Source organism: Dipodomys spectabilis, unplaced genomic scaffold (assembly GCF_019054845.1).
Source record: "Dipodomys spectabilis isolate Male_0828 unplaced genomic scaffold, ASM1905484v1 ptg000140l, whole genome shotgun sequence".
NCBI lineage: Eukaryota > Metazoa > Chordata > Mammalia > Rodentia > Heteromyidae > Dipodomys > Dipodomys spectabilis.
In genome coordinates this window covers 32,642,964-32,670,803 of record NW_024870817.1, presented here as the reverse complement: position 1 = coordinate 32,670,803, position 27,840 = coordinate 32,642,964, and the positions used below count along the sequence as shown (strand labels likewise).

The 27,840-nt window shown below is 35.9% G+C and overlaps 1 protein-coding gene across 1 annotated transcript; it reads right to left on the bottom strand.

Moving 5' to 3' along the window:
* Nucleotides 1-311: 311 nt before the first annotated feature.
* On the bottom strand, nucleotides 312-27,156 carry LOC122117370 (snake venom 5'-nucleotidase-like). Its single transcript, XM_042691115.1, has 8 exons — nucleotides 26,969-27,156; nucleotides 22,644-22,795; nucleotides 15,016-15,596; nucleotides 13,283-13,430; nucleotides 12,085-12,250; nucleotides 4,119-4,266; nucleotides 3,149-3,335; nucleotides 312-496 (listed from the first exon to the last, which is right to left on the bottom strand). The coding sequence occupies exons 1-8, from the start codon at nucleotides 27,154-27,156 to the stop codon at nucleotides 312-314; spliced, it is 1,755 nt and encodes a 584-aa protein (XP_042547049.1).
* Nucleotides 27,157-27,840: the final 684 nt, after the last annotated feature.

Sequence of the window (27,840 nt, the reverse complement as noted above, 5' to 3'; positions counted from 1 at the left end):
TATAAAGCAAACTTTAGAAAAAGAATATGCTGTGAAAAAGTAAGCATAGAAGTCATTTAATCTGAAAACATTATACATTGTATATACTTGAGTTACAAACATGTTCCAAGTGTACATATTATTTCTTGCATAACACACTGACAAGTCAAGTTACATAACCTGATAAGAATCAAATAAAAACACTTAAAGTAATATCCCTAGCATTAACATCAATTCTAGAACAGTATTAATCAAAATTATATTACTACAGTTAACAATGTTAAAGTTTCAGTTTGTTATTAATTAGTAAAAGGTATTATCTATATTATATTTCAGTCAGAATCAGAATTTTCAGATGTCTTATCACTAATGGTAGGGAAAGTTCTTAAGCCTTGTTTTCTTTCAGTTCTGAGTTGGTGCAAATGTTCTTTCATATCCTGAGAAATATGGCAAATCCGTCCTTCTATGCCAGGAACTGCAATTATTGCTGAGGGCTTATCTGAGTCTTCCACAAAGGCTACAAGTGAGTAAAAACAGTTTTAAAAAAGTCATGGCCCTAAAAATAAATATTCTAAAATTGTGTCTAGGGGTTTATTGGAATAAATGATTTGAAATTCACATCAATAATTTAAAAGAATCTTTCCATTCTCTACATCAACTGTTCAATGATGAATAAAGGTTTAGAGAACAAATTACCAAGTTTATTTCAAATCAAAAAGACATCAATTCACTCAAAAGACCTGCATCCAAAAATGGGAGTGTTTGGGGTAGGTATGTTTAATTGACTTGAACATTACACAGTGTGTACATGTATGGGAACATCACATGGTGCTCCATAAATATGTACAATTTTAATGTGTTAATTTTAAAGCTTTCTAAATATTGTTATCTATTATCCAAAAAGGATTATAAGATAATATATATTTTAAAGAAGGTATTTACTTAATTATCTATTTGATAATGTGATTTTTTTGTTCCATCTTCTCATTTTACCTGTTTGAGAAAAAAGTAGGTGGACACAAAATAACATTGCACTATAAACTGTGTGAAAACATATAAAGATGTACTAAAACTAAACGATGATGTTTTACTTCCAAAATTACAAATATACTTTTCAAAAATTGAGCATAATGATAAGGATAATTATTCTATCAAACAATTATGAAACTTCATTATGAATTGGTCCAATTTAGTCTTTTGTTCTATTTTTGGGAGTGCCATATAACAAAGCAGTTCATAATTACAATGGGTCTTGACCAATGCCACCCCCTTCAACATTCTCACCCCCATTTGGCCCACTCTTCCCTTTTCTTAATTTTGTGGTATATACAATTAATCGTAACTGTGTTCTCTCCCTTTCCCCCTTTCCTTCCATACCCCTCCCCTATTGGTCTCCCCCCCCATAGGATGTACCCATTTCCTGGCATTGATTTTGTTGGGTTTTGACCTAGTCTTTTTTTTAAATTTTTATTTATTTTTATTGTGAAAACACTGTACAGAGGGGTTACAATTACATGGGCAAGATAATGAGTACATTTCTTATTAAGCATTGTATCCTCCTCCTTTGTTTCCCCTTCCCATCCTCCCCCCCTGCCCCCCCCCCACAATCTTCCCCGCCTCTCTACCAAAGTTGTAAAGTTGGTTTTCGACATAACAACTTGTACTTCTCATTGTTGCAATGGGTCCACCTGTATCCCTATTTAAACGACTTGTTTTTGCCCTTCCCCTCCACAAATTATACCAACATCAAATACAGTGAAAGCAGGGGTTATACTGTGGGGGGAGGGACATACAAAGCAACAAAGAAATTATCTTATAAATGCATTAGAAACAATCCCGTGAAAGAAAAAAAAACATTTGAATACATATCTTAGGGTTCATTTCCCTAACATCACCCTATCTGACCTTTTGTGCTTGACTCAGACATATGTAGATATTGCAAATAAGGGAAACCATGGGACCTATGTTTCTTTGGGTTTGGCTTACTTCACTTAATATAATTTTTTCCAAGCCTTTCCATTTCCTAACAAATGGGGCAGTGTCATTCTTTCTGATGGAGGCATAGAATTCCATTGTGTATATATACCACATTTTCTTGATCCATTCATCTACTGAGGGGCATCTGGGTTGGTTGGCTCCATATCTTAGCTATAGTAAATAATGCTTCAATAAACATAGTTGTGCTGGTAGCTTTAGTGTGGTCTTGTTTGTAACCATTTGGGTAAATGTCCAAAACAGATGCTGGAGGGGATATGGACAGAAGGGAACCTTACTGCATTGTTGGTGGGAGTGTAAACTTGTTCAACCACTTTGGCAAGTAGTATGGAGGTTCCTCAAAAGACTCCTCATGGAGCTCCCCTATGACCCAGCTTGACCTAGTCTTTTTTAACAGATTACTGATACTAGTTTAGTGCTCCACAGAATGCAAATCTGTAAGTAAACATGTTGGAAGGTATGCAAGTGGTTAAAAAATGAATTAATTGCAGTATAATAGACTCCAATTTAGTATTGACTGATGACAAAGCAACTTTATAAAAGAATAATACTTCTAGACCAAATGTGCTCTTTGTGACAATGCACAATGTTTATCAGGTAGGGAAAGATTAAATGTTTTATGGGAAAAACTAAGGCATTATGATAGGTTAGAATGTTTCATATAGAGGGGCTGGGAAGGTGGCTCAGTGGTAGAGCCTTTGCCTTGCATGCCTGAGGCCCTGGGTTCGATTCCTCAGTACCACATAAGCAAAAAGAAAAAAGCCAGAAGTGGCACTGTGGCTCAAGTGGTAGAGTGCTAGCCTTGAGCTGAAATGCTCAGGGACAGCGCCCGGGCCCAGAGTTCAGGTCCCATGACCGGACCTCCCCCCCCCCCCCCCCCCGCCAAAAAAAAGAATGTTTCATATAGAAAAGAAAATATGTAAAAGGAGGTGAAGTAAGATTGTAGAAAAATATATTTTTTAGAACTTTTTATGCTTTTTAGCTTTGAACTTTTATTTATGCTCTTATAATCTCATTTTCCGCACGTGTGGCTTTTTACTTTAGTAAATAATGCAGTCTTGATTGTATTCACATTGCCTCAAGCATAAGAAGAGAACATCAAATATTATTCCATGTCCTGTCCAAAGTTATTCAAAAAGGAAGCCCTTCTAATAAAAAAAACCTGTCTTATCACCTGTTAGTGATGGTGATTTGTTTGTAGTAGTAATTAAACTCATCCGATGGCCTGAAAGGCATTTCTTCCTTCCTTGCAAAATTTTGATGGATTCAAAGTGATTCATGACCACTGTAGAGAGGATCTGTGCGGTTTCTGTATCAAACATCCGAGGGCAGCTTTTAAGCATACTGTAACCATCCTTCCCCTGAAACATAAAAGATACCGCAATGTTCCAATCCAGAAACATGAATAAGTCAAAGTGCATTTTTAAATTTGCTGTTAGCACTGGCTCAAAAATTTAAACGGTACCAATTTTTGGCACCGTTTAAATTTCTATCCTAGGCCCTGGATCTGAACATGATAGCCTTTGAACTGTTGACCCTTGTTCTGTTGCCTAGCAGCCTTAACAATGGGCCAGCCACCTAAAATCCCTGTTAACTAGCCTACTGCCAAGTCTGTTTAGACCAAAGCCCATCTGATACCTAATAAATGGCTCTCATTATTAAAACTATGGAATCTACTAACAAGTTTCCTGCTACTGCTGACATTGCTCCAGTCTCCAGTATTTAAGAACTCTCTGAATTAAACTGTAAAGTCCTGAAAGAGTAAGGCGATCACATTGTATTGCATATACCTAAATATAAACATAAACAAATTAAAATAGGAGCCATAAATGTGCTAGAAGTGTTTATCACTAAATTTAAAGTTCAACCATTAGACATTTTTTGTCTAGCCATTTCTTGCTGTATGTCAATCATTTCGAAAATAATAAGTGAAATTTTTACATTCTATATTTTTATAAGTCTGATAATATAGAAAATGTAGCTATATGGCATTTAATGAGATAAAATAATTCATCAATCATAAAAAATGCAGTGGGTCTGAAATCATCACAAGAAAATTAAATGTATTTACATGCATGTATAAGAACATATGAATAAACAGAAGACAATAAATTTATAGAAGGTTTTCAAAAGAAGGTTCTCACATTTGCAATATACTCCTTAATGGCAAGAAGGTAGACTTTTTTCTTCTGTAAGTACTGCCCTTGAACTTTCACAGTGTCTCTTATGATTCGGTGTCCTGGCTCTGCATCTGGGTCAAATCCAAACTCTATTCCAGCAACTTGAGGAAATCTGAACATTTGAAATACATTGTTAAATAAATATATATGTGGGTATATATATATATATATATATATATATATATATATATATATATATATAGTTGAATAATCCTGCAAAAGACATACTAATAAAAAGTGAGAGCATTAAATTTTAAGTAAGGACATCCTATTATTGTACTTAAAATGCCAAGGTGTACAGGCTAGGAATTTATACAGCTGGAAAGATTTTATCAAATTATCTGTCTTTTTCAGAAATAAAAGGAATGATAATAATTCAAGGAACTAACACTGAATCTTCTGTTGTCTCAGCTTTCACTCTCAATTCTAAAGGAATAAAATGAGGAGATAACATGCACATCTACTTAAAATATTGGCTTTCTCACTGGTTTCAAATAAGCCCATCCGACTGAAATATTTTAAGGAAAGTGAATTCATTCTTTGGTGAAGGCTTGTACTAATATTTGCATACAGTTGTATCTTATGCACATTACAATGCCTGAAAGTTATGATAATGTCCTTGAGTAATTAAATAAGATAAACTTTAGTGATATACTTGAAGGCAGAAAAGAACACAGTACACATATTTTAGAATGTTTTCAAGTACATAAAAGGATAAAATTTAAGTTCTAGTCCTTAATTTATTTTTAGCTGAAAAAAAAACTAGCTTTTCCTAATAACAGACTCAGGGTCTGTCTGAATCACTGAGGATTTTTCTTCAGGTGCAATAGTAACTAACAATAAGTAATTTAAAAGTATGCACATGGTAGTTTCATGATTACCTTTGATTACTGAAGACAGGAAACATGCAAATATTTTCCCCAAAGCTATTACTGAGAAGATCTGGGTTGATTTGTGCATTTGACTCAGTTTCCCAACTAATTAATGCTGACAGACAGAATAATGCCTATATTATGGAGTCCATCTCCAAACAACAGCATTGGTTAACAATGTTGATGAATTTTACTCCTTAAACATCTATTAGTCACTCTGGAAAGGAGGTAGGAAGGATTTCTACATGTATGAATCACTTTTTATTACTGCTTCTTTCATAATGTTATCCTAACTATACCAAAATAACATCTTAATGTTTGGTATAATCTACAGATAACAAAGTGGAGTATGAAATACTACAAAATAATTTTTAAATATTGTTAGTCTTGACTAATAATAAAACAATGTCTTGCCTCAATGACATCCTCTCTCAACTTTTATTAGATCAAAATAGGCCAAAATGTTATTAATCTTTAACTATTCTTAAATCCATACTATCCTATTAAATCAGTTAGCAAACTATGAAATTGCTTACTGTGTACCAGATACTATTTTCAGTCCTGTAGATTTTCAAAAAGGCAAATTACATTCACTAACTTTATACCAGGGAACTTCTAAAGAAAGATAAACTGTCTTAAGGATCATGGAATGAGCAAACCTCATAAAATCTATTTCTACTGAGCTTTGATACTTCCCTGAAGAAAATGATTGACATTGAGAAGGAGGACATAGGATAAGAATCTGCAAGTTTAAGTAATAGGTATGTACAGGTTGAAGGAGAAAAGAACAGCAACTAAATAACGTTAATTCTGAAACCTAGGCTGAATTGAAATCATATTTGAAATTCTTTAGTGGCTCTATTCCTCTATTTAATATTAAGAAATCATATACTTATGAAAACATTGTTGGTTACATCTTAAGTCTTCTGGCAATACTAATTGTAGGAAATTTGCATTTCTACTTTTGAAAACATATTTACAGAGCTTCCAAAGCCACTTTATCCTAAATTGTACACACAAGAATCCAGGTACAAGCCAGGAACTTGTGGCTCACATCTGTAAGCCTAGATACTCAAGAGTGTGAGATCTAAGGATGGCAGTTCAAAGCCAGCCCAGGCTGGAAAGTCCATACGACTCTTATTTCCAATAAACTACACAGAAAAAGCTGAAAGTGGCACTGTGGAACGGTGTTAGCCTTAAGAAAAAAGCTCAGGGACATCACCTACACCCCAAGTTCAAGCCGTAGGACTGGCAAGAAAAAAAAAAAACCAGGTATACTACAATAAGTTTCGGCATTTTTAATTTATCTATTAGCACCAGATTGGTTTGGTTTTAAAGCATAACAGATTCAATGCTCTCAGCTACAAACATCAGTCATTCTAAAACTAAACAATGAACAGAAAAAAAGAAAAGAAAAAATTCTATCACAAATCATCTAAAGTAAGATACAAAGGAATAAATGCTATAAAAGAAGTCTAAGAATTATACTCTGAAAACAACCATTACACTAAGAAATTAAAGAACTAAGTATATAGTAAGATATTAAAAGCTGTGGACTATAAGTTTTGATATTGTTAAGGTGGTCATATTCCCCAAATTGTCCTACAGACTGAACTTAGTCCAAATCAAAATCTTACCTGCCCCCCTTTTTTTTTTTTTGCAGAAATTAAGAAATTAATTCTAAAGTTCATTTTAGGATTTTCACTTTAAAAAATGCTGGAGGAGCCACATGGAGGGCCAAGATGGCCTGGTGCCAGCCGGAACGATGAATAAACCTACCCCTTACCTGAATGCCACATGCGTGGCGCTGTTCTTACTCGGCTACCTCTTTTTAAAAACCTAACTTAAATGGTGCCGACCTGGGAAGGGCTTCAAGTCAGAATAGGTGGGATTCCTCTCCGTTTTTTTTTCTTTTTCTCCCCCCCCCCCTTTTTGCTCTGAGAAATACCCACAGTTCTAACGGCCTTTTGCAAACCCGTCTGTCTGCTGTGGACACAGCGCATCGATACCATTGCTGGCCTTCACATCCACGTCCACACCACTTCTCTACTCTGGTGAGTGAAACTACTCTCTAGAGTTCTCTATTGCTCAGTCTCTGTTCAGACATGGCGCCACGCCAGAGAGCTCCTACGGCCTTTAGCTGAAAGGCCACTCACCTCTGAAGCCCAGTACGCTTGATTTTGGGGGCTTGGCCATTTCTCTCTAGAGGGCTCTGGGGGAAGTTGGGATGCTGCTTCTGCCTGGTCAGCTCTCCTTCACTCACCAGACTGACTCTCCTACACATTTAATGGGGTGCTGCGAGTCATGCCTGAGCCGTGAATCCCCTTTGAAATGCCTCCTGTGCTCCCTGGAAAGCCAGAGTGCCTCATTTTATGCCATTCTCAGATGTACACAGTTTTTGCTACTGCAGTGGTAAATGGTCAGAAGTCTGTTTAATTTCAGACTCTCTTTGCTCTCTCTCTCTGCCATTCATGTACAACTTTCCCTATCTCTCCCTTTCTCTTTTCTACAACATTTTGGCTTGTACCCTGAAGAGTGTGACTCAGGCTGGGTCCCGGGGACCCCCCCCTCCAGGTTCCCTCTTAAAGGCTAGCCAATGTAGGCTTGATCTATTTGTTCAGGGTTTCTTTGCATTCTTTCAGAAATTCGCCATCTTGAGTTCGCCATCTTGGCCACATGGTGGGTTAAGGGTTTGGCCCCATCTGACCCTTAACCTTCCACCAAGCTTACTATTCCATCCATCTATTCTAAGGTGCCTTGCTAACCAGTTACTCTTTTCACAGGCCCTGGTAAGTGAGGCCCAATCATACTATGTGCTTTGTTAGCAAAGATGTCTACTCATTGTTGTCAAAAATTTTAGGTTTTGAGTTTTGCCTTTTTTGTTTTGTGTTATCTATTCTACTACTGACTACGTGGTTCTAAAATACTGGGCATATCTGTGCTGAAATTCTCATCACATCTAACAAGTTCTGTCATTGCAGAATATTTGTTGGTCAATTCTTGATAAGACCAGGTAAGCTCTATTCTATTTGATCTTTTTATTGCTTTAATTGGAAATAATAAAGGGCTTTTGTGGTGAAGATTGCAGTTCAAAGCCAGCCCGGGCTGAAAAATCCCTAAGACTCCATCTCCCAACTAACCTGCAAAGAGCCAGGCTGGAAGCATGGCTCAAGACTCTTATCTCTAACCAGCCAAACTCTGCAAGTGGTACTGTAACTCAAAGTGGTTCAGTGCTGGCCTTGAGCAGAAGTACTCAGGGACAGTGCCCAGGCCTTGAGTTCAATCCTCCTTGAATACCAACTGGGACAAGCCATCCCCGCAATGAGCACCTAGACTCAGCCAGTTTGGGGAACAAGGGACCATGGAGTAAGAGGAGTAAGAGGAGATGATGTCACAGCAGCAACTTTGTGCCTGCCCTTTCAAAATTAACCAGAGCCAGGAGGTCAATAGAAGTAAGAAGCCTGCCCATCTAGTGTCTATACCTGTCTACCTATTAACTGGACAGGAATTCATATTTTTACCTTTGTTACCTGACTTCTCCTCTATCTAATCACCAGATGTCAGAAGTAGCTAGGGACATTTCTACCAATATTATTCAGCCCCAAGTCCTTCCTCTTGCCATTTATTAGCTCTCTAGTATTTTTCAGCCCCTCAATGCCTCATGAGACTTCTCCAGACTTCATCTAAGGACTCACGCCACCAAGGGACAGCTGCTGCTCGCTGCCTTCTCTGGGAGGGGACCAAATTCCAGCCTTTTACCCCGAAAGTCGGTGTCCCTTGTCAACAGGAAGTAGCCAGAGAGAATCTGCATCCTATTTCATGATTATTAAAAGGCTGGAATGTAAGGTCCACTCCTGGAAGGCGAGAAGACTCCATCGTCCTCGCAGCAAAGTCTCCACCCAGTACCTGCATTACCTAGGCAACTGGGACACCTGGAAGAGGTCACATCTGCATCCTCTGAGGCCATCTGAATTTGATGTGGCCAGACCTTTCTCCCTCCATGCCCTAGGTAAGGCCTAGCCCAGGCCCAGATGCCCTCTTTCCCAGCTCTCTCTCTTTCCCAGCTCTCTCTCTTTCCCAGCTCTCTTTCCCAGCTCTCTTTCCCAGGCCTTTCCCAGCTGCATGGAGGGCCAAGATCACTGGTGCCAGCCAGAATGATGAATAAACCTACCCCTTACCTGAATAAAAAAAAATGCTGGAGGACTCATATTTCTCCATGTTAAAACTTTAAAATGACAGAATAATCAAGTATGGGACTGACTATAAAAACAGAAATACACAGATCAATAGAATGCAATTATAAGTCCAGAAATAAATCTTTATATTTATGGTAAACTGCTTTGTGACAAGAATTTTCAAAAGTGCTTTGATAATGGTCTCTAACAACAAGATACCTACATCTAAAAGAATTCTTTGGGCCACTCCACATACATACTTGGCACTGGTGGCTCACACCTATAATCCTGAGTACTCAGGAGCCTGAGATCTTAGGATCACAGATGAAGCCAGCCTAGAAGAAAAATCCAAGTGATTCTCTCCAAATAACCAGAAAAAAAATGGCTCTAGTGGTTGGTAAGGTGCTAGCTGTAAGAGGAAAAAATAAGAGCATGAGGTCCAAGTACTAGTTCAAGCCCAAGTAATAGAATACACACATACACACACACACACACACACACACACACACACACACACACACACACACACACACAATTAGTTCAAAATAGATTAAAGGCCTAAAGAAAAAAACAAATCATAAAACTCTTGAAGAATCAGGTGTAACTATCTGTGATATTGCTTTAGGAAATATTTCATAAATTGATAGTAAAAATATAAGAAACAAAAAAATAGCTGGATTTCTCAGAAATGTTTCAGGTGATGCTATAAACACCACCAACAGAGTAAAACAGAAAACCATAAAATTTTAGAAAATATTTTTAAACTGCATGTCTGATAGGCTGATTATTTAGATGAAAAATTATTATGTAACTATATAATTATATTATTGTATAATACTCATTTTTAAAGAGGCAAAATATACGAACACACATTTCTCAAAAATACAAAAAAGTAGCCAAAAGACACATAAAAATGATTCTCAACATCAACAGACATCAGAGACATGCAAATTAAAATCAAGATGAGTTACCATTTCACATTCCTCAGATATTATTACCAAAAAGGTAGCTTGGAGCTGGTGGCCCATACCTATAATTATAGATACTCTGGAGACTGAGATCTGGGCAGGAAAGTTTATGACACTCTTATCTCCAATTAACCACCCAAAAGAGCCAGAAGTGGAGCAATGACTCAAGTGGTAAAGCACCAGGCTTGAGCAAAAAAAGCTAATGGACAATGCAAAGGCTGTGAGTTCAAGCCCAAATACTGGAATATGCACATGCATTTTCACAAGGAATTGGAGAAATTGAAACTTATTAAAACACTTTGGGAGCAGGTCTATGTAAAATGCTTCAACCATTTTGGAAAACAGTCATCACTATATGATATTACCAAAGAATTACCATACAACTCAGCTGTTATAATCCTAAGTATATACCCACGAGTCCAAGCAAACATTTGTGCATGGATTTTTTATTTTTTTGTCCTTTCCTGGGGCTTGAATCCTGGACCTGGGCTCTGTCTCTCAGCAATTCAGCTTAAGGCTAGCACTCTATCACTTAAGCCACAGTGCCACTTCCAATTTTCTGGTGATTAATTGGAGATAAGAGTCTCAAGGACTTTGCTGCTCTGGCTGGCTTTGAACTTCAGCTATCCGATCTCAGCCTCCGGAGTAGCTAGTATTACAGGTGTGAGCCACTGGCGCCTGGCTTGTGCATGGAATTTTACAGCAGCATTATTCATAACAAAAAGTCCAAATGACCACTCACCAATATATTGACAAATGTGTTTTTATACATTTAATGGAATGCTACTCAGCAATATAAATGAGTAGAAAGGAAGTGCTAACAAATACTACAACATGAACAAACCTCATTAAGTATGCTAAGTTTAAAGCCTGGTGCTGCTGGATCATCCTTATCTATAATCCTTTGTTGGGATTAACCTCTCAGGTGGCTAAGATCTGTAGGATCAAGCTAGGCCAGCTGGCGTAGAAAAGTTTGAGAGATTCCATTTCCAAAATCAACAAGAAAAGGCCAGACTGGAGATGTGGTTCAAGTAGTAGAGCACTTGAGCTCTGAGGAAGCAAGCTGATCACAAAAGCCCCAAGTTCAAGCCTTGGAATTCACAAGAAAAGGAGAAGAAACATGGGATATGATTTCATTTGCATGAAAGATAGACAAAAACAGAGAAAATAGTATCTGTCAAGGGCTGGGGGGCTTCGTGAGGCACTGGTGATTTACTGCTAGTATATGCCCTTTCTTTTGAGGACAATGAAATTTTTCTAAAATTGATTATGACAAAAAAGTGTGTGACTCTGAACATAATAGAAAATAGTTTTACAATATAAATTGGTGAATTTCATGTGATTAACTTCTCAGGACAGCTTTTTAAACAAAATGAGAGATTTTATAAAACAAAAGATTTTTCTATAAGGTTTCGTCCTAGTTTGTTTCAGTCATTTTTCTGTTTATTCTTGCCACTATCATACCCTATATGTGTATAATATAATAACACTGTAGATTATATTCTGTTTAAGGTTTAAAGGAGAGAAGTGCTCCTACCTTTTAAGTCTATTACTTTACTCTCATCTATCGAAGAGTTCTAGATTTGGATTTGGGCATAAAAGATAGCCAACAAAGTAATGATTTACTTCTCACATAAGCAAGTAAACTTGAAAACTGAAATTCAAGAACCATCCAAATATATCCATATACAACTAAAATAATCCTAATATTAAGTATAATTTATATACCAACACTTCACCAAACTCACACTATTTAGTAAAGAACTTGATATTTTAAAATCACACTTACACATTAGCATTTTAAAACTTTCTAAATTTAAAATTTGTAAATGTTAAATCATATTTAAGTATGGAATGGTCATTATATGAAATATAAACAATAGTATACTAATTAGTAGAAAATGTATATACATACCTCCCATCTAAAGCTGGGTATTTGTAAACTCCATTTTCAAGTGCATCAAGCAGCTGTGCACCTGTTACCCTGACAACTAAAACTGGGTCTACTATGGGAAGAACAGCCAAAAGATCGTGCAAAGTGAAATTCCCTGGTGGATGTATTCGGTCAGATCTGAGAGTGCCTATATTAAGAAAAAAAACATTGTTCATCATAAAAAAAACTTTTATGACTCAATGTTATGCTTAAAACTTCAGTGTTATCCACCACATTGACAAAAGTTCCTAATCATGTATTTAGTACCTCCCTCTGTGTTACCTACTTGATAATCATAGTTATATCTAGTATATTCATTTTTAAAAGAATTCATGTCATGGTAACTACCATTTTCTCTGTATGTTACAGAATATTACAACTGAAAAGCCACTGCCTCTCTCATTGTTTTCAGTCAGGATTATGCCTAAAGCCATTCCATAAAAGATCATCTACTTTCAAAGACTCCACAGGCAATACCTCCAAAGATTTCATAAGTCAATAATACTAAACTTTAACAAATTTCACATCTACAAAATGTTCCCACAAACTATCAGAAATTATTCATGTATAAGACAAAGGGTCCTTGTACTTTCAGTTACAATATCATTGCATGAAATTAAAATGTTAAATTATACTACATTATAAACTTTTGAAGCTTTCAGTTTCCTAGAGAGTGACATCATCCAGGCCTATTACCCATCATAATCCTAGACAGAACAACTTCATTCAGATGATTAATACACAAAGATGGCTAGGCTAGGAAGTTTTCCATTCACCTTACACAATTTTGCTTGCCACCTCTTCTTACTGCACAGGTATAAAAGGAAAACTGGTGAAAGAGCAAGCATTTGAGTAAAAGGTTTCAACTCACCACTCCTCATATAGTCAAGGCGTAATAGCACACCACATTTTAAACAGATAATGACAAAGACTAATGTTCATTTGAAACTTCTTTGAAAACAAAAGTTAAAATTTTTTAAAAAGTTAAAAACTAAAGCATTTAGTTTTCAAATAAACTGCAATATCTAATTACAAAGGTTGTACCTGAATACAACAGAAAATTGTAAACTTATCAAATAAAAATGAATTTCTAAATAGGATTTGCATTTATAGCTATTACAAATTCTGAAAACCTAATTTATTCTATGTTTATTTTTAACAACTTTAACAATGAAATCACCTGAATTAAGTAGTGCTACATCAGCACGAGTAGCCTCCAACATTGCATTAGTTACCAGGTTTCCAAGATTGCTCTCGCTTCTTCTTACAGTAATTTCACGACCATCTAATTCCGTATCAATTGGGCAGAGAACTTCTTCTAACATGTACTAAAAGAATTAAAAATTAGCTATCTAAGAATAAACATTTATATTTTATTAATTTTTCTCCTTCTGACCATTTTCCCTATCTCCAAGTGAAAATCAAATAAATTACTGCAATCTTTCCTCTCCAATTGAGTACTAAAAAGATGCAGAATATTACATATATCAGCAATCATTTATATTTCAGAACCACTTAGAGAGTCAGGTTATCAAATTGCAGGAGCCATCCTCCCATCTGGGAGAGCCAGAATACTGCTACTAAATGTCTATATACCCAATACCAAGCTAATCCAAACATAAAGCTATCTATTTATTCTTTAACCAAAATCAGAACTATATTCTCATCAAACCAGTTGGGGTACCAAACAGTACATGAACAGTACATGTACTTGTTGAACCTAGTCCATATTTCTTATCAGCTCTTGAAAATGTGAAGTTTTTGTTTGTTTGTTTATTTTTGCCAGTCCTGGGGCGTCAACTCAGGCCCTGGGCTCTGTCCATGAGTTTCTTTTGTGCTCAAAGCTGGCACTCTACCACTTGAGCCACAGCACCACTTTCAGTTCTGCAAATGTAATTCACTCCCTCTCTCTCCCTCCCTCTCTCCCTCCCTCCCTCTCTCCCTCTCCCTTCCTCCTCCCCCCCCCTCTCTCAGAATTACTGTGTGAATAAGGCCTTGGGAAGTAAGCTAAGCAACAAGTCTTCAAATTCATAATAAAAGTTTAAGTGGCCTCATTAGAAACTACGCAAATATGGAGGTACTTAAATAGAAAGCAGAAAAGAATTCCCTTTCATTGCAAGCTGATATAAACTTGTTTTTTTAAAATATACTTCTTAAGAAATTTGACTAATTTCTTTGTTAGAGAAGTAAATTCTTGGTGAATCTGAGTATTGAAAAATATTTTCACAAAATTACTTAACACACCTGGGAGCCAGTGGCTCACATCTGTAGTCCTAACAGATCTGCGTCAGCTTGGGCTGGAAAGTCCAGGAGACTCTTATCTCCAAATAATCACAGTAAAAGCTGAAAGTGAAGCTGTGGCTCAAGTGTAGTATGTTAGCTTTAAGCTAAAGGAGTTCAGCGGCAGAACCCAGCCCCAGAGTTCACGCCCCAGGAATGGCAAAAAATTAAAAATTAAAAAACAAAATAAAACAAAAAACCAGCCAGGTGCCAGTGGCTCACGCCTATAACCCTACCTACTCAGGAGGCTGAGATCTGAGGATTCGGTTCAAAGCCAACCTGAGCAGGAAAGTCTCTGAGACTCTCATCTCCAATGAACTACCAGAAAACCAGGGGCTGTGGCTCAAGTGGAAGAGCATTTACCTTGAGCTGACAAGCTCAGGGACAGTGCCCAAGCCCAGGGTTCAAAAAAAAGCCCTATGACCAACAAACAAACCAAACAAACAGAAAACTTAACACAAATCTAAACATTAATCTTGGTCTAAATTCCAATCATACATAAGGCCAAATAAAATTACTGAAAAATCAAAATCCAAATAAGGCAAAACTAATATATTACATTTTAATACTGTCTAAAAATGTTCATGTAAGCAATCCGCTCTTTGCTAAATAATGTAAGTAATATTCACCTACCTGTATGTTTTGGGTAAACTCTTTTACTATCGCTTTGATATATGAATCTTCTTCCAAATAACTTAAAATGTCCACTTTCTCGAATATGCATTGGAAAGATGAATCAAAAAGTCTTATATTTATTTTTGTCAGGTTTTTAAAATCAGATCCACTTTTGACAATCCAAGTTTCATTTACTTTCCTGATTCCATATTCATGGTCATGGCCTCCAAGAATCAAATCGACTCCTTCTGCTCCTTGGGCAAGCCTTGTATCATTTCCCCACTTCATGTGAGTTATTGCAATAACAAGATCTGCTCCTTCTTCTTTCAGTTCTACTGCTATTTCATTAGCAACATCAACATAATCTTTATAGTCTACATTTGACTTATTAACAGTGGCCAGAGTATCTAGCCAATCTTCTTCAACTAATCCCATTAAGCCAATTTTTATATTGTTCCAATTAACTAATTTTTTTACTACAGCATGTCCAAGAGGTTCAGAAGTAAATCTGTCATAGACATTACTGAGAAACCATGTAAAATGCATTTGTTTCATGTATTCTTCTAAAACATCAACACCAAAATCAAACTCATGGTTTCCTAAAATGAAAAAGTTTTACATGTAATTCACAAGCTTGTTATTCTATTTCCACATTAACTTTAAGTTTTCCAACTAGAAGAGTTCCGTATTTGAAAATCTATAGGTTAAGAGCTTTCATTCAACTATCCCAACTCCTCTTTACAAATGATTTTTTAAAAATTAAGAGGCCTTCATTCTAAAGATTTTCTCCTTGTAATTCAGATAGTCTTGAGTTTTTAAAGAAATTCTTCAGAAAAGCTATACAATCAGGGGAAATGCAATGATATGATTAATGATATTTATTGATTAATAAAATAATGACATAATGATAATAATGATTAATGATATTCGTTAATTAATAAAATTAATTAGGGCAAAACACTTTATATAAAGATATATACTTTATAAAAAGCTTTACCTCTACTGCTAACTGAAGTATCATTTTAAAAAGCCAATCACACTGTAAGAAATAGAAACCCTGAAATAGTTCTACTGCATTTTCTGCAATACTTGTGTTCCCTATGAAGTATAAAGTAATTACAGAAATCAAATTTGAACTCGGAAGTCACTAATATTTAAACTAATTCTGTGGTAGATCCTCTTATCAATGAAAAAACTCCAGTAAGATTAATAATTTTCTACTGACATGTATTTTTCTCATTTAATATTTTAAAGCATAAGATTCATCTAAAGGAAGCTTGAACAATATAGTGAAATTTTTTATCCATTTTTAGATTAATCAGCATGCTATTATGCAAAAATCAGGTGTAAGCTAGTTTCATCTTTCTGAAAATGTGTTGACAAGTGATGTTAATATATCAGAATTATAGATGTTTATGAATTATATTTGCTTTCATGTCATTAGAGAATTTTATAATTGTTGATTTGGTCGAAACCTTTTATTAGCAACATCTTCAATATTTCTCCCCTCCCAACATCCTTTATTGAGAAAATTCTTTAATGAGACTCTTACAGATAATACAGCAAATATTAGCTTCCCAATTCTGAACATCTAAGATGCTGCAAAACCTGAAAATATTTTGAGCACCAACATGATGCCATAGCAGATAATTTCATACCTAGACTCAGGTAACATGTCACGTCAAAGCACAGAGCATTTAGTTATGCAGAATTATCTTCAATTCAGGTATGTAAGGTATACATGAAACATAAATGAATTACATGTTTAGACCTGGGTCCCATCTCCTAAGATATTATTATTCTGTATATGCAAATATTTCCAAATTTAAAAAGTTAGAAATCCTAAACATTTCTAGTCCCAAGCATTTTGGATAAGAAATACTCAACCTGTTATAATTAAATAACCACTTATAGTTCTTTACAATAATACTTGTAATGTACACAAATCTTAATATATAACTATGGAATTAATAAAAGTATCATGATAAAGCTATAGGACCAAAGGTTGATTCATATAGATCACTTTCTTATGTATCAGCAATGAACAATGAGAACTGGAATTAAAAACACATACCATTACATTTATGTCCCTCCAAAATTAAATACTTAGGTGCAAACCTAACAAATATGTATACAATCTATATGAGAAAAAGTACAAAGCTATGATGAAAGAAATCAGAGAACTAGAGAAATTTACAAACAGACTCAATATTTCCAAGATTTAGTTCTTTCCAAATTGGTCTTTAGATTCAATGCACCAAAAGAAAGTTATTTTCTGTATGTAAGCAAAAAAAAAAATCTAATTGTATATGGCAAGCCAAAGACCTTGAGTAGGCAATACAATATTGGAAAATAACAAAAATTTAAAAACTGACATTAATTCATTTCAAGGTATGCTATAAACTACAGTGTTCAACATAAAGTAATACTGGTTAAAAATTCCACAAATAGATCCATGGACCAGGGTAGAAAATCTTGAAAAAGGTTCAAATAAATACAATAGACCTTTGACAAAGAAGTAATGACAGCACAATGGAGAAAACACTCTTTTCAACAAATGATGCTGAAACTGGGCATCCTTTTAAAGCTAAATATCACAAACTCTTAGAAGATAACATCAGAGAAAAACCTAAATAACTGTGTCATTGGAAATGACTTTTTAGATACAATGCTAAATAGGTAAAGACAGTGGACTACATTAAAAGTAAACATTTCTGCTCTAAAAAAGACATTATCATGTGAATGGAAAGCCAATCCAATGACCAGGAAAATGCTTACAAAAGACAACTGATAAAGAACATTTATATAACATATTCAAAGAATTCATAAAGCTGAATAATAAGAAAATCAAGAAACTAAAACGTGCCAAACACTTTAAGATGGCAAGTAAGCATATAAAAAGATGAACCACGTTGTACATCATCATGAAAATTCAAAACAAAAGAATATTACTTCATACCTATCAGAATGGCTAAAATTCAATTATAAACACTGTCACATATGGATGAGAATGGGAAGCAACAGGAATTCTCATTCATTGCTGGTTGGAATGCAAAATGATATGGCCTTTTGGAAAACTGTTCTGCAATGTTTCTTGACTTTTTTTTTGTAGTGCTAACATTTGGTAGTTTTCTTTTTTACCCTCTTTGTGTTATCTTTAAAAAGTTGTACAAAGGGATTTAAATCTGACCTGTCCATTTATGTGCATGATGTATTTTGATCAGAGTATGGCTTTGAACTCAGGGGTTTCACTTCCTATTCAGACATTTTACCATTTGAGTCATGCCCCATCCCCTTTTCAAATAAAGTCATCTTCATTGTTTCCCAGTCCAGCCTCAACAGTGCTCTCCCTATTTTATGTTTCCAATATAGCTGCAATAACAAGCACATATCACGTGCCAACCTTTTTATTGTTTGAGATGGAAGTCTCGTGAACTTTTTGCATACTGGTCCTAAACCATAGTCCACCTGATTTCAGCTCCCCAAGTAACTAGGATTACAGCCACTACACATTGCTCAGTTTTCTTAAAAAATAAAAGTAAATATATGATTCAGCAATCACACTCCTTGGAATATAATCAAAGGAGTAGAAATTTTATGCTTACAAAAACACATAATGATGTTTATAATGGCTTTTTTCTTTCACTGTGGCAATTTAGCAGCCACCAAGATGCTTTCTGGTAGAGGAATGGATAAATAAAATGTGGTTTCTCCAGACAAAAAAAGCATTAAAGATATGAGCACTGGAGTCAGCACCATTGGGCACAGAGGCATACAGCACCAGTGACCAGCTTATAGTTCACTTTAAATCTAAAGTTAGCTATCATGACTTTAGTTATTATTTTAGACACCAATGTTTTTAATGGCATTCACACCCCTAAATACCTGATCCCCCTCACTGTGCCTATGCCCAGTCACTCTGCTGGACTAAAAGAGAAACAATAATCAAATCTCTGGAATAACCTGATAGAAGAACAGATAGGACCCTCTGTGTCACTCCTGAGCACTTGCTGAGGTAAAGGCTTTTACTTCCCAAGAGGAAGGAAAACTCAGTTTCCTGGGAACCTACAGCCTACAGGAACAATTCCAATGATAACTCCTTGTATTGAATCCTACCCAGCACAAAAATATTTTAATGAGAAAATTATCAGGCAAAGCACAACATTAAAATACAGTCTTCCCACAGTAGATACTAAAATTGAACAAAGCATTGCCCAATAATTTTAAATAAAATTAAAGACGGCCAAAAAGCAGAATTTTTTGATGGGAGAAAAGAAGAAATGATAAAACTCTATTGTAAATATGCTCCTTTGTGTAAAAAGATGAGGGAATAAGTATGAATTGTTATATCTGTTTATATGACACAAAAAGATGCTTGAGGAAAAACTAAAAAAAAAAAAAAGATTACTCAAAGAAAGAAGGAAGTAGGAAAAGGGCCAAGCACAGAAGTTTTTTACTCTATAATAAAAATGTTTTGGTTATGAATGTATTTAGGTGAATATATTATCTGAATAGATATTTATTTGTATCATACAATAGAGCCTATGATAAAAGTACAAACAAAAATATATTGTTGGAGCATAGTTCAAAAATAAGAACAAACTTCAATCACTTAGATGTTATTTTGCTTGAGGTAAGAAATCATAGTCTAGTCATACTGCATTTAACATTCACTTCTGAATGTAAGAGAAAAGGTTCTAGGCTGTGTTTTAAGTTTTATCAACAAGTGTTGATATTCTGTGACTTTTAGTGAATTATTACTTTTAAATATCAATAATCACCTTAAAATATCAAGTTCCATTAATATTAATTAGCTCATCATCAATATCTCAGAATTAAAGCAGTAAGTAAAAAAATTAAGGATATTCAAATGTTAAATCAAGGTTGTATACTTCACCATCAGTATAGACAAAATATATTTATCTTAAAGTTGGTCTTTAATATTACTTTTCAAGTATGAGGATAAAGTAGTCGGTGTCAAAATTCTATCAAGTTTTAAATTTTGAAGCCCATTTTAAAATGCTCATCAATGTACTTTATTGCTATTCCAATCAACAACTGTTTGAATCAGTTTTACTTACTTTAAATGCAACCATATATCCTAAATAATTCCCATACTTGAATACATTATGGCTTCTCCCAATAGAGTGACAAAACAATATCATACATAAAATGGAATGTTTAATTTGTTTAATTGTATTTATGATGTATGTTAACTAGGTAACATGCTGGATATCTTTTTTTTTTTTTGGTTGGTTATGGGGCCTGAACTCTCTAGGCGCTGTCCCTGGGCTCTTCAGCTCAAGCCTAGCATTCTACCACTTAAGCCACAGCATCACTTGTGGCTTGTTCTGCTTATGTGGTGCTGAGGAATCAAAGCAGGGACCTCATGTATGGAAGGCAAGCACTCTACCATTGAGCCACCTTCCCCGCCCTGGATATTTTCAGTAAACTCTTCCAGCTTCACCCCTATCTTTTTCTACCCTGGTATGGGTACTCCAGTTTCTATGGGCTTCAATACTGGCTCCTTTGTCTGTCTTCCTACTGAGTTAAACCAATGGTAGGCACAGATATCAATGTGGAGAAACTGGTTGGGAACAAAACAGTTTCAAAGTACTTATTCCCCACATTTTCTTCTCCATTCCAGATCAGTATAGACACACTGTAATTTGTACTGAAAGTCATGTATCTTACTAGCTGATCTGTCCATGGCAGTTCTTTCTCTTTCCAGATTAGAGGTTCTAATAGAAATCAAGTGTAAGCAATAATCTAATTTAATGTGATATATATGCATATCTCCACCTCAAATATTATTTTATCATGTGATCAATATAAAAATGATTGCGATATTTTACAAAATTCTGCTTTCATACTGACTTATAAACTGCAGTGCACATGAAGTTAAACTTAAAACAGACCAGTTTGGAGATTTTCCTTCTTTTATCTATACCTTTGTAAATAGCTTTTTTATTAGACTCTTCTTAAATTTCTCATGTGGATGTGTCACCTATTTTCAGCCAGGGTGAGACTGATATGTATAGATAAATGCTTGACAATTCAATAAAAGTAGTATGCAAAAATGATGCAATCATACAATGATCTCCGCTACAGGAAAAACATACATGAAAGAATATGGAAGCAAGTATCACAAAATATTGATTAAATAATAGCATCATAATTAGTTTCTGCTTTTTGGTATTTTTGTACTTTCTAAATTTCATTGAATTTATTAAAAATTTACAAAATCAAAACAAAAATATAGCATAATACTTAGCAAAACTGAGAAGCTGAAATAACCAACAAGGATCAGCTATTTCTTCTCAACTTCTTAAAACATAGTTCATCTAAAAATAACGTCTATAAAAAGAAGATTGAAATCAACCAGATACAGATTTGTGGTACAATGTCAAAGTTACTGAAAATAATAACATCATTTACAACAAATGTATACATTCCTTGGGGTAAGGAGTTCAACACTAAGAAGTCAGTGTGCTACCATGAGAACATAATACTAGAACATGAACAATAGTAGAACATAAACAAGTTAGGACTTTTGGTCCAATCCAAGTGAAGGGACCTTACAGATATATACTGGATTTAAGTGTGGAACGTTTCTAGACTGTAAACTCTTAATCCACATAGTAAAGAGTCCCAGAATTATTTCTTGGTCCTTGGTAGACAAGACAAAGAATGGAAGAAGAGTTAAGCCAGGCACAGTGGCTCTCTGTAATCTCAGCTACTTAGGAGGCAGAGATTAGAGGACTGCAATTTCAGGTCATCAGAGGCAAGAGGTTAATGAGATCTAATACCAACCAATATGCTGAGCATGGTGCGATTCCCTGATTATCCCAGCTATACAGGAGATATAAACAAGAAGATTACAATTAAGGCTACCCCAGGTGAAATGCAAGACCCTATGTGAGAAATAGGTAAAATTAAAAGGGTTGGAGGCAGGGCTCAAGTGGCAGTGCTCATACCTAGCACTAAGTTGAAATGACAGAACTAGGAAGTAAAAAAAAAAAAGAGGACTGATTCTTTTTTCAGTGATTTTTTTGTCTTTTGACACCTAAAGAAAAAAAGTTTGGGGAAAATGGCATGAATGACTGGATTTTATATAGTCATTTTGTTCTTTACTTGGTTCTGCCATCTTATCTACTTTTACAATAAATATCCCCTACTGCCTATCTAGAATGTCTCAGTATCCCTTTTTTCCCCTATGTCAAGCTCTTCATACTTCCAGTTTTATTGTGGAAACAAAAAGAAAACAACCTAAATATGTAATAACAAGTTCATTAAATAATGAAATACCCAATGATTAGAATACTATGCACCACCAATATAAAAATTATTTCCTGAACAATGAATGTGTACATTCAAAACTAATTAAAATGATAACAATTTGATGTTTATATTATCATAATAAAAAGGCTTTCATAATGAATGAAAATATTTACATTGCATTGTTCTTTTTAAAATAAATGTGATTAACCAATAGGAGAAAATGCTTATTAGATAAGTATAAATCCTAATCAATGATTCTCAGTGCCTAAATACAGAAATGTGCTTATTTCAAATAATCTAGTAGGAGTAGTACGTAAATTATAAAACTTGAATAAGAGTTAAGAGGATCAATTACAAATACTTACCAAAAACGGCAAAATGGACTCCCAATTCATTTAGTATAGAAATCATATGTCTTCCTTTTGTTATTGTACTTAAGACGGAAGGATTTAGGCAATCACCACTAAAAATCAAGAGTGGGTTCAGGAAACTGAACTTTTTTAGAGCTGTTGCAAATCTAAAAGAAAAAATGTTAAATACTGTAATTTTATTCCTCTATTGTGTACTAAAGACATTTTATTTACTATTGTTACACATGAAGTTTATTTCAGAATTGCTAAGGTCATCCTACAAACAGATATCACGTATAACCATTAGTAAATTTACATTTTAAATAGTAATGTGAAGATTTTTCCTCAAAATTAAGAGTAAAAACTAAAGTGTACAAGGCATGGATGTTACAAGAATACTTTCTATAACCAGTGTACCTCACTTTTTAGCATAACACATCTTTAATTGATAGGCTAAAAATTTCTTAAATCATGTTTTTCCTTTAAATCTGAAATATACCACAAATGATATCCTTCTACCCCATGATGTAATCACTTAAAATATATAGGGACACTCAAACTATACTACAAAATACAAAGCCTTAAATGTGAATTATGTCCCCTGAGAGCAAAAGGAAAGATTTCTCTGACGTGTAACTCGGTTTTTAAAATTAAATTTCTTCCATCAGGTTTGATGTAAGATAATGCTTCCTTGTAGTCTTGTAATCTAATGTTCCACTGGTAAACAAATCTCTTCAACCTCATTACTAAGTACTTCCTTCATTTTACTGCCTCCCTTGCTTTCCCTTGAAAACTGAACTTCCCCTGAGAAAAGCCTTTCCTATATCAGCCCTCTCAGTGGCTACTACCCATTCTCTGACTCGTCACAATGAATGAGAGTGTGGAGACTGAAAAGAGAATGTGTCCTCTATGCTAATTCCAGGTTGGATAGTTTTCCTTTTTAAGCCTCAGAATATCTGAACTGACCTCTCTTCATATCAGTAAGTTCTGGTGTCAATCAAATGATCCTAGTGCCAAGAACAGACCTTGGACAACTCTCTCAAACTTCTATTTTGTATGTTTTGTTCCTTCCAAACTAGACTACTCATTCCCAACCAATCTAGAAAACTTGTGACTTCTCTAAAACTGTTTAAGGCCTTGTCAGAGGATGAAATGTGTTCCTCTCTAAAAAATTATGTTCAAGTCTTAATCCCAATACTTATTATATAACATTATTTGGAAATAGATACTTTGCAAATGCAATCAAGCTTCAGAAGAGGTTATTATAGTAGGCTTAACATAAAGACTAATATCCATACATGCAATTTGTGTCACTAAGACACACATGAAAAATGCCATGTGAAGACAGAACCCCAAGACTGCCATCACACACTTAAAAGCCAAGAAATGCCAAGGATGCTAACCTTCACCAGAAATAGATTCTTTCCTTACAGTTCTTAAAGGAGCCAGTCTTCCAACACTTTTGACTTCACACTTCCAAACATCCAGATGTTAGAGAAAAGATTTCTTTTATGTTAAGCCATCTATGTTGTACCAATCCTTGAAAACTATTGCAATACTGATATACATGAATGACTGATTAAATAAGTACCAAGAAATTCCCTACTCAGGACTACAAATATTTATGTAGATATTTTGACCTTAGGAAAGTGTATAGTAACTTTCCTTTAACTTTGAGCTGTGCACAATGACTTCCTTCCAAAAGTATGACAATGGGTGAAAAAAGGAGGTTTACAGTAGAAAACCTGATAGATCAATGTCAACAGTTATGTCATGTTGGTAACATGTGTCCCAGAAATTATATGATTAAAATGAGCACTTTACTTCTAAGGTCTTCCTTGAAAAAATGAAAAAAAAACAGCCCAATCTAATCATAAGAAAAAATATACCAAATATCTGACAAGCAATCCCTAAAACCAGCATGGTTCTTAAAAACAAAGTCTAGGAATCAGGAATATCAAATGCAACATAGTATCCTATATGGGATATTGAAACACAAAATCACATCATGTATCAATTGAAGATATCAGAATACAGTTGTTGGTTAATAACAGTGTCAACTTTGGCTCATTATTATACCATACTTAATGCAAAATATAAGTAAGAGATGTGTGCGCACTTTTTGGACTATCTTTGTATTTTTTCTGAAAATCTAAAATAGTTTAGAAATTGCTTAATGACCAAAACCCAACAAAATTCTTTTCACTACTATCACCACAGGAAGATTGTGTCATTATTCAGGACATATTCATCCATTCAAAAGTATTCAATACTCACTTTCCATTAGACTCTGATGAAAATGCAAGCATGTGCTGGGAAGGTGGCTCAGTGGTAGAGAGCTTGCCTTGCATGCATGAGGCCCTGGGTTCAATTCCCCAGCACCACATCAGCAAAAAGAAAAAAAGCTGGAAGTGGCACTGTGGCTCAAGTAGTAGAGTGCTAGCCTTGAGCTGAAGAGCTGAGGGACAGTGCCCAGGCCCAGAGTTCAGGCCCCACGACTGGACCCCCCCCCCCCAAAAAAGAAAATGCAAGCAATATAATTCTTAAGAGTAATCAAGGGAGTATGTAATGTGTTCACAAATCCTCAGTCTATGATACCAATTATACATCACACAGTATATCAGACCAGATACTCCACTGAAAACAATGGGCAGATTAATAGATGTATGAAAAACTAGCCTGTCTTTTCGAAGAGATACTCAGTAGCCTCCAAAATGCCTATATAGTTCAAATTAATTCCTCTACAGAATTTAGGCAATAAGATTTTTCTTTGCAAGATAAAGAAGAGCTAAACATAAATAGATTGTGGATAGAATGGGGAACAGAACTGAAATACTGAAAAAAGAAAGGATAATTGGAAGATGTTACTCAACTATTTTCTATTCACTCCTACCTACATAGTCAGCCAGCCTCTCGGTACCTTTTCAGGACCATCATACTAGCTACTGAATCAGAAATAGTTTTATTGTTGAATTAAAACCACTTTGTAAAACTATTATTGAATGTAGTAATAATTTAAAGGTTCTGTTACCCAGAATTAAACAAAAAAATGCAGATTCTTTTCTTCTCTTTCTGGATATGTACATAACACACATTGTTGGTATACTGTCAAATAATTGTCTTGTTTACAGTATCTGTCTCCCATTTCCACCTGTTCCTTCTAATTTTTACTGCCACACTTATTACTCCTCTGAGACTAATTTTCCTTACAGATTTTCTATCTTTTCTACTCAATACCAACCTTAATATCTTTAAAACATCTCTTAGATCTGGTCACAACCACATTTTTGACCACTTACTAAAACCTACACTAGAGCAGCTAGCTATGTATTCAAAATCTGGTAGGGCATCAAGTTTTAGATATCACTATTCTTTTACATTAGAGCCATACTGCCTTACCTTACCACACACTGCAATTCCTAGTATTTTCCATCTCTGACTCTCTAGACCAATCAGGTCCATGGACCCCAGACTCCCATATTTAAAGGGAAAGGGTGAATAAAGCCTGGAGTAGTGACTAAGGTAACTTACCAGCAAATATCACCCAAGCAGAAAAATTTAAAAAAGAATCTAAGCCTTCTAAACATCAATCCTGAAACTTCCCATCTTCATTTAATCACTCCATGTTAAATTGCTAAATGCCCTGGCGGTGGTATCAAGGGTCTTGCACATGCTATCTCAGTGCTCTACATTGAGCTACATCTCCAAGCCTACTGTGCTTTCTAAATCACTCTAAGGTCATGAGTCCATAAGTCTCAGAAAAAGAAGAGGACAAGTCTGTATTTTAGGTCTTTAATAATTAGTAGTTATAGATGCCAGCCAGCTGATCCCTGCTAAAATACATTTAAGGGGGAATGCTAGCATTCATTAAATGTTTACCACCAGTTCAACATTATTACTGATTCTTTCTATAACCTGCCTTTTTACTGGGGGTGGGGGCAGGGAGTGATGGGTCCTCTCTTTTTTACAAATGATCCAACAGGGGGTCAAGAAGGAAGACTTCTCCAAGACACAAGCAGTGGAAAAGCCCGGTGTGTACCTGGGTCTGGATAAAACAAGTCCACCTCCCATGCTATCTACTTAAATAGGGCCCCCTTAGGGCCCATGCAGACTGAGCCGCAGGGCCTCCCTCCTTGGCCCAGCCCCTGTCCTCCCGGGGGGCACCAACACCAGGTTTGCTAACCAGGCCCAGCAAGGAGGCCAGTCGGTGCCCAGGAGGGTCTGCGTGGTTCCCAGAAGCCCAGCCCGCGTCCACGACCCTGGCTGCCCGTTTTCTCTCCTTGCCCCGCACCACCCCGCATTTCCCCCCAGGCCCCGGCGGGGAAGATGGCGGCCCACACCTCGCAGCGCCTCCCACGGGCTCCTCGGGCCGCGGGTCCACGTCATAAACGTCGTTGAAGTGAAGGATGGTCAAATCGCAGGGGCCCAGGTCTCCAGGCCGCTCCCCCCAGGTCACCAGAGCGGGCTCCGCCTCCAGCCCAGAGGACTGCGGCGGTGCCAAGGCTGGAGGCTTCTCCGCAGTCTCCATGGCCCGGGGAAAGGACTAGGCCGAGGCTCAGCTCCGCAGCCTGTAGAATGGAGGCCGGAGCATGCGCAGTACATGACGTGACGTGCAGTGGCGCGGGTGACCTAGAGTGGTGGCCTAGAGCTCGTCTGAAGCCTCTGGCCCACTTGGAGGACCTAGATAGGACTGGAGGCCCTGCCATGGCCTTGTGGGCCTTGAGGACCACTCAGTGCCCTTGTTTCTTAGCATGAGTGAGGCAAGTGTCAGACTAGCAGAGCTCATAGCTCTGAAAGTCAACGCCCATAACTTTAAAGTCGTCGTGAGAGGTTTTCCCCCTTGTGATCCTCACACCTCTTCAGGGAACTGTACCTGTTCACAGGAACATAGGGTGGAGGCTAGCCATCAATGACTTTTGAAAGACAGCTTTTGTCTACACCTGATTCTGTGCTTCATCCTGTGACTGAAGAGGTCTTTCCATTAATCTATTAATTTAAAAATAATTAAATACCATATACCAAGCATTTATGCATGGAACTGATTGTAATAAAAATAAAGTCCACCTTTACTCTCGGGCACATGATGGTTTTTATTTTATTGTATTTGTGTGTGTTTTGTTTTGTTTTTACTTTGTCTTTACCACGTTCTTTCTAGACTGTGTTATAATACCCAGAGCCTTTTTCTGCTTCTACTGTAATCCAGGTGACCTTT